Genomic DNA, 8,799 nt, shown 5'->3' on the forward strand with positions numbered 1-8,799 from the left:
TTTATGCCCACATTTAAGCTTTAAAATTAAAATTCGGGGTACATTTTTCTTCATATTTTTGAGTATCGGTTTGATATGGTCCGAGAGTTTTGGTATAAACCGTGATAGAGCGGTAAGACGTCCGACTAGGCATTGGACCTCTTTCAACTTGGTTGGACTTCTCATCTCCAGGATTGCTCGGCACTTGTCGGGGTTGGCCTCAATTCCTCGACTTGTCAACATAAAGCCTAGGAATTTACCGGCCGACACCCCGAACGTGCACTTTGACAGATTCAAGCGCAAATCGTATTGTTCGAGTTGGTGGAAGACCTCGGTCAGATCCTTCAAGTGTTGTTGATGGGAACAGCTTCTTACTACGTAAACCTCCATGCACCGCCCGATTTGATTGTGGAAGATTTTATCCATGAGGCACTAATAAGTCGCCCCAGCGTTTTTCAGGCCGAATGGCATTACCTTGTAGCAGTAGTTGGCTTGCTCAGTTATGAAAGTCGTGTTGTCCTGGTCTGGAACATACATCGGGATCTGGTTGTATCCAGAGTATGCGTCTAAAAAGCTTAGGACCGCGTGCCCAAAGGCACCGTCTACCAGCCGGTCGACGCTGGGAAAGGGGTAGTTATCTTTAGGACAAGCTTTGTTGAGATCGGTAAAATCGATGCACATTCGCCACTGACCACTTGCTTTTTTCACCATGACCACGTTTGCCAACCAAGTGGTATATGTTATCTCTCGGATGAATCCGGCCTTGACTAGTTTGTCAACTTCATTACGTACAGCCACCCTTTTTTCGGTGCCGAGTCTTCTCTTCTTCTGGACTATCGGTCGGGCTTCCCGAAATATTGATAGCTTGTGGGTGATGACGCTGGGATGAATCCCTGGCATATCTGAGGCGTTCCACGCAAAGAGCTCGCTATTGGACTTCAGAATTGTGGTCAGCTCGTTCTCCTCGTCAGGAGTGAGATCGGCCCCTATGGTAGTGGTTTGTTCAGCATTCTTGCCCATGACGAATGGTTTAATCTCTTCCTGGGGTTGAATTCGATCGTCTGTGTTGGTCCTTGGGTCCAGGTCGACCAGAATAGCTTCAGGCCGTTTCTCTTTTTTGTAAGTTGTAGCTTTCAAGGCAGCGGCGTAACATTGTCGAGCGGTTTTCTAATCTACACGAACGGTGCATATGGCCCAGCTTTCAGACGGGAATTTCATTGCTAAATGGGGAGTCGACACGATTGCCCCAAAAGCGTTTAGACAGGGACGCCCCAAAAGAGTGTTATAGGAGGTGTTTGCTTCCACCAGTAGAAAGCGTACGCGAAGTTCTTTGGCCCTGTCGCCGGTGCCCAATTGGGTCCTCAGGTCGAGGTATCCCCGGGTGTCTACACGTTCACCTGCGAATCCGACGATTTGTTCATGAAAGGGTGTTATCGCATCCTCCATCAGCTTCATCTTCTGGAAAGTTGTCCAGTATAGGATGTTGACCGAACTTCCTTGGTCTATCAAGACTTTGCTCACATCATACTGCGCTATGTGGGCAGTAATGACCATAGGATCATCCTGTTCCGAGTCCGGGGCATGAAAATCCTTATCGGTAAAGGTGATATCCAACATTGATAAGGGATTCTGAGTTACCGAGTGGACGCTTCGCAGGTTCTGCAAGTGTCTTTTGCGGGCTGAGGATGAGGCTCCGCCCCTGGCAAAACCACCCGAGATGGTGTCAATTCGGCCCCTCGGGGTCGTATCTTGTCTTCTAGATCTGCTTCTTGAGCGCTCGCGAGAGCGTTCGGTCTTTTGGCGGGGAGGCTCCGGGCTTCGCCGTGTCTTTTTGGGAGAACGTCCTCATTAACTCGCTTCTATTTTGACAAACTCCCGCAGATATCTGGCACGGATTAATCTTTCGATCTCGTCCTTAAGGCCCTGACAACTTTCTATGGAATGCCCTCGGTTGTCATGAAACCGACAGGTTTTGGATTCGTCCGCATCCTTGGGTGAGTGTCGCTTGTGAACGGTGATCAGGTTGGTTTAGAGGGCTTTTTCGAAGACTTTCTCCCTCGGGACAATGAGGCATGCGTAGTGGTCGTAGCGGGGACCGAGCGGCACTAGAGTGTTTCCTCTTGGAGGCTTTCGATTGCGACCCTTGTCTCGTGGTTGTTGGTCCTCGCGTTTAGCTTCAGTTACGTGGGCATCAATCTTCTTGCGGTAGTGTCTCTGATCTTCCATCTTGATGAACTTGGTCATCTTTTCTTGTAATTCCTCCATCGTTTTCGGTAGTTCAGCATATAGGCTTTCCGAAACGTACCCCGGCTTTAGACAATTGGGGAGATTGCTGATGATGAATTCATGGGTGACACCCTTTACTCTCCTTGCTGCCTCAGAATACCTGTGCATGAACGTTCTTAACGGTTCGTCTCTCCCTTGTTTGAGATTGATGAGTTCAGTGGCAGACATCACCTCCCTCCGGTTGACCGCATACTGCTTTTTAAACAGAGTGGTGACAGTACGAAAACTGTCAATAGAGTTGGGAGGAAGAGTATAATACCATTCTAGAGCTTCGCCTGTTAGGGGCAGGGAGAAAGCTCTGCACTTGACAGGATCACTTTTGGAGTAGCAGGCCATGGAGTCGACGCAATTTCGGAGATGGTGCTCGGGGTCAGTGGTTCCGTTGAACTTCTCTATCAGAGGGGGAGGCCGATCGGGCATCGGGGCCTGCATGACGGCCGGGGTGAAGGGTAACAGCTCTGGCGAGGGAGGAGGATGACCGATGTCGTCATGATGACCGTCATTACGACCGCTGTTATGACCATCGTTGTGGTCGTCCTTGTGGCCCTCGTTGTGGCTGCCAGTACGGCTGTTGTCCTCCGTCCGTGCGTTTTTCTTTGAGTTGGGCAATTTCTTCAGCTAGTTTCTGGTGTGCCTCCTGTTGCTGGCGAATAATCCGGGTCTAATCCTCCAGTTGAGATTGGAGTTCCCTTATGAGTTCTCTAGGATCGTTGTCGTCCATGCTTCTGGTGGTCACCATAGGGAGTCTTCACTTTTGGCCCCACAGTGGGCGCCAAAATGTTTCGGTAGATATTTTTGGGGACCGAAAGGACTAACCTTGATGACGTAGCCTTCACACTTTCTGATTGCCTTTCCTGAATCTTGACCGTACGCTTCGCTTTAGCCTTGACTATCCGGTGATCTTCAAGCTCTTGGCCGAGGGGGAGTCTGACGCTCAAGTTAGGTGTCAGTGGTGGAATGTTCCCAATCCTAAGCAGCGTAGTGCTTAGTGTGAGAAAGTAAGTGGAGAATGGCAAAGTGATTATAGCAGAGAGTATGCTAAAATGTGCGTACCTTGTTTCGAGTCCTTAGCCCTTTATTTATAGGCTTTGGATTGATATAAAATTAGTATAATATAAACAGAATAAAATATAAACAAACTTACCTGATATATCTCTGTTGGGATATTATTTGATACGTGATATAGATACTATTTACGTGATGGGCCTGGAGCCCAATAAAGTTGGACCAGTTTAATAATTCGGCCCAATTAATTGGTAAGCCGGACCGTTCGGTGCAACCGGCCGTCAGAGATATACTACCGTATATTATGTATAATTCCACGTTAGTACAGTAACATCATTTTTATGATTTAAAAATTATATTGAAAAATCACAGTAAATATTAAAATAACTTTCGAAGATCGTAATTATAATAGAAAAAAAATGTAATAGAGAAATATTGTTATAATCTAAAATCCAAAAGAAGGAGAAATGATAAATATATAATACCTAAGTAGCAGAAAGTTTGGAGAATTTATCATTGACTTTTCAATAATCATTTATATTGAGTGAATTTATTCTAAAAGTAATTTATTTCAATAAATACATACGTTCTTCAAGATTTTTAGTTTAACTAGCTTTACTTTTATGAATACGTAAGTTTATTATCTAAATAAAAAAAGTACTTTTAATAATACTTATACTTAAAGAGAAAACATCTATTTATTTATATATAAAATAGTTCACAAAATAGTAACCTAACTAGTGTATAATAACATTCATTATTACAAAATGTTGTCTTATTAATTGATGATGTCGTTTAAATTACCTCGTGAATACTTTTTCTCTTCTTATTTTTCGGAGGCCTTTTGATGAATCTTGTATTTTTTAGCATGACTTGCTACTTGAGATGGAGTCTTTGATACAACATATAATTCAGAAATGTCTTTCCAATCTCCTTCACCACAAGCTTTAAGTCCGAAAAGAAATAATCTGTAGAAAAATAAAGTTAAGTCATAAAAAGATACTAACTAAATTTTTCATCCACTTTTATATACACACATGGGTATATATATTTAATTTGTATGTAATATTATAAGGTACACAATTCAAAGTATTTAAGAAAAATGAAATGTTAAAACTTCATTGAAATGCACCTGTGCTCATTTTCTGTCCAACGCTCATATCGTTTATGATGTGACTACGAAGATAAGTGATTTGAGTTGTTGGAAATCTGAACCCAACTAGACCCAATATGATTGGATAAAGTAATGTTTTGAGGAGAAGGAAGTTGAGTATTATTAGTGGCAAGAACAACACNGGAAGGAATTGGAACATGACCATAAGCAAAAGCAACACCTTGATCATGAACATCAACAAAGAGGTCTTCACAAGAACTTTGAATATTATTTNTAACTAATGTCACTGGATCTTGTGAAAGATCTAATGGATGATTCATACTCACAGGAGGCTTCATTAAAAAATTAAGATCATTAAAGTGCTCAAATCATACACATAAAAATACGTAATATAAAAATAATTTATAATATTAGAAAACTATAAAATTAATATAATTTTATGATTAAGGAATTGTTTTCAAAATTAATAACCTAAAAATGATTTAAATATTGGAGAAAGGAAAAATATTGTAATATGTACATCTATTATGTATATAAAAAAACCTCTATTATTGATAAAGTTTAAATTGATATGTGGTATTAACTACTACTAAAATTTAATTACTTACTACAGTTAATTCTAGATTAGCTATATATAATGACATAGGTCATACAATTATTGAAAATGACGCTATGAAAACGTGTACATTACAAAAAATACATTAAGTGTGAGAAATACAAAAAATAAATTAGAATTCATTTCTGATATGATTATTTAATTAAAGTCGTTTATGTGTGTTGTGTTAGGATTTGAATAGGATGATTATGTCATACTAAATGTTAAACAATCTAAATAAAAGAAAAGCGGTATGATTTGAGTTTTGCATGTAAACCTAAAATATTGGGGAAGAAAAGACATGTAATAGAAAAATATTATTGAAACCTAATATACAATAAGAGAGAAATGATAAATATAAAATACCTGAGTAGGTAAAAGTTTGGATAATTCATCATTAACTTCTGTCAAAATTTCGTCTACATTCAATGAATCTTCTTCATTGAGGGATTCTAAAATCTTCCTCCACTCCTGTGAGTTTAAGTCATAGATGTTATCATCAACCTCATTAGCCATTATATTAAACATTATATATTCTCTCTTGTTCAATCAATTATCTCTCTTGCAACTATTTTTCAATTATGATCACTAATTAACTCTTATATTTATAAGCTCGTACAACCTTCTCTTGCAAAATGATAAATCTAATTATCTTTCTAAATTATTATTTTTTAAATAATTATCTACTATACTTTTATATAAAATATTAACAATAAATATATTATTTCGAAATAAAAATTATTGTTAAAAAAATTATTCTTTCGTAAGATTAGGCTCAATGACACATAATAAAATATTTTATGATACATAATGAATATATTTTTAATCTACTTATTATGAAAAAGTAAAATACAATATATTAATAAAAACTAATAAGTAAGTTATACTTAATTATTATGTTATCACAAATCTTACGAAAATGTAATAGAATAATATTTATTATTTTAGAATATAATGATAATGATTACAATTAAATAATTAAAAAATATAGTAATTATGATTATTGTTTTTATGATAAGAATCAGCAATATAATTTATATTATTCTCAGTGCCACAAGAAAATATATTTCTTCTATTTTTCTTTGATATTTGATGGAAATTGAATGTACATTAATATTTAAAAGATTTTTTTATTTTCTACATTATTTAATAATAATATTTGAGTCTTTAATACAACTAAGCTACTTCCGTTATTAAAAAGAATTAAAACGAAGGTTTTAATAGTGGATGAATACAATATTTTCATATAAAAATACTATTCTGTTCTAAAAATATGGGTTAAGAAAATAATCACAAATATAATTTATTTACATCTTATAGAAAAATTGAAAGCTATAAATCTGATTAAAAAATAAGATGTAATAAATCTTATTAAACTAAAATAAAACAAAATGTAATAAACTTAGAAACTGCTCACCTATTAATAACTTTTATCCTTAAAATTAATAGTTTATAAAAGTATGGGATAAATATGATATATAATTCGAAAATCATTTAAACCATTTGTTGTAAAATAAGACTTTAATTAATATTGTTCTACATTAATATAGTTCTACTAGTTGTATTTTTTTGCATTATTGTTACTGGTAGATTCATATGTATGATGCATGTATGTGTCTACATGTTTTTATAACAGTGACAATATTTTATTTTAGTTTTCATGTTTTGTGATTTGTTTTAGTTATTTTTGTAAAAAAAAGTTAGTTTTAAATTTTTCATTATTGTATTTTATCTATTTATTTAGAAAATAGTAAAAAAAAAAAGGTAGTTATTCCCTTTTTATTAACTCAAACTTCACATGGGTTACACTCTAGTTAAAATATAGATAATTAGTATGTAAAAACATCACACATAAAATATATTAAAAAATGTTTAAAACAATAATTATAGAAATGATCTTTAGTAATGGTTGTATGTAATAATACTTTGTCTTACTAGTTTTTTATGAAATTTTTAAATTGGCAGAGAGAAAAGATATCAAAATCCGTAAAAAATATGAAACAAATAAAATATTATAGTTTTACAAAAGTGTGATTAGTTAAAAATAACTGACTTTTAAATAGTATTATTATTATTAAGACATGCTTCAAAAAAAATTATATTTCTTAAAATTAGGCATTTCAGGTTTAGAGCATTAGAGAGCAGGGTAGATAACTTGGATAAAGTAATGAGGTTGCTGAGAGCACTTTGTTGGTAGGATAAAGGGGACTTAAAACCTGAGTTGGCACATCCCTAATCATAGAGCAGCCCTGGCCTGGTCCAGTACGTTGTGACTAGTCATACGTGTTGGCATCGAATGTGAGTTTGATGCGTCAAACATCTGAACCCTCTCCAATGACCAATTAGGTAGGAAGGGAGTGTTGGAAGGGGAAATGTCTCATGGTGATGGTAATTAGCTAGATAGTTTAGCAAACAGAAACCATTATGTGTTGTTTGAGGGGAACTGAGGAAATGATTTTGGACAGTAGGAGTATGGGGTGCATTTGATCTATTTAGGTAGTCTTGACAAGTCATTTGGGACTTATTAAGATCATAAAACTGGCCTAAAACTTAATAAAAATGGTAGAATAGAATTTGGGTGTTATGTTATAGAGTTTGAGGTATTTAGAACTAAATTAATGTCTAAATCACTCTAATATCAGTTCATAGTTGATAAAACTCATTTAGACAAGTTTAAGTAGGTCCATATCACAAATTAGGGGTCTTAGAAGTTGGAGAAGAGGTCTAGAACGAATTTCGGGGTGTTGGGTTGCCAAAATCTGCAGAATTTAGCTTTCCCTGCGGACAAAATTCGCTGAGCGCACAAGGGAGGTGCGCTGAGCGAATTATGTGCGGCAGATTGAGTGTTTTTGATGTTTTTTTATGTTTTTGGAGTTCCGGACAACCATTTTGGACGTTCTTTAGGTCGTTCTAGGGGTTTTTGACCCTTCCAGAGACATTGGTGAGGGTCTCCAAGCTGTTTGAATTACTTAAGTATTGGTTATTAAAGGTTATAAAGAAATTTGTGTTGATAAGTGATGTTTCGGTGAAAGTATGTAATGTTTGAGTATGTATGAGTTGTTTTTATGACATGACTAAAGAGTTTCTTGTATGTTTATATATATATATATATATATATATATATAGAGAGAGAGAGAGAGAGAGAGAGAGAGAGAGAGCGCTTGTGTGGTTAGAAGGAATATGATTGTGAATTGTGGTTCAATGGTATATGACTTGGGAAGGAATAAAACATGGTTTCAAGGTTATTGGTGGTGATGTAATTGTAAAATCTCTCGGTGAGACTATTAGTGCTTTAGAATGAAAGTAGGAGCTCAATCTTGGGGTCTTCCTGACGCTCCAATGGTCTTTCTTCTCATGTAGAGAAGGATCACCATGTGGTGAGGAGTAACAGGAGGTTTTAGTCTTGGAGGCTTCCATCATGCTCCAAGGCGCGGAATAGACTAACCTCGTGAGTGTAGCAGGACGGGGGAGCCCAGGGCGGGAGAGCCTAAGTATCACAAGCCACCACGGGTGCATGACCCGTCATAGCTCGACTATCATTCTAAAGTCCAGACGAGTCATGTCTAAAAGATAACATGTTAGGATCTGTGTTATATATATTGCCTTGCTTGTATATACTTTACTTGGGTTGAATCAAATATGTTCATGTTGGTATAATTGCATGCTTTTTATATAATTAGCTCACCCTTGCTTGCTTGTGTTTGTGTCATGTTTGCGTTGTTTTCTTTTGCGATGATCATCCACTTGGATGGGAGCAAATGACGAGGATATTACTTTGGAAACAACTCTTGATGGGGATGACAGTGTTGTAGTCTAGTCC

General features: G+C 36.4%; 1 protein-coding gene across 1 annotated transcript; it reads right to left on the reverse strand.

The window, feature by feature from the left end:
- Nucleotides 1-2,007: 2,007 nt before the first annotated feature.
- On the reverse strand, nt 2,008-2,685 carry LOC106779428. The gene has a single exon (XM_014667528.1). The coding sequence runs from the start codon at nt 2,683-2,685 to the stop codon at nt 2,008-2,010; it is 678 nt and encodes a 225-aa protein (XP_014523014.1).
- Nucleotides 2,686-8,799: the final 6,114 nt, after the last annotated feature.

This window comes from Vigna radiata, unplaced genomic scaffold (assembly GCF_000741045.1).
Source record: "Vigna radiata var. radiata cultivar VC1973A unplaced genomic scaffold, Vradiata_ver6 scaffold_281, whole genome shotgun sequence".
In the NCBI taxonomy this organism is placed as follows: Eukaryota; Viridiplantae; Streptophyta; class Magnoliopsida; order Fabales; family Fabaceae; genus Vigna; species Vigna radiata.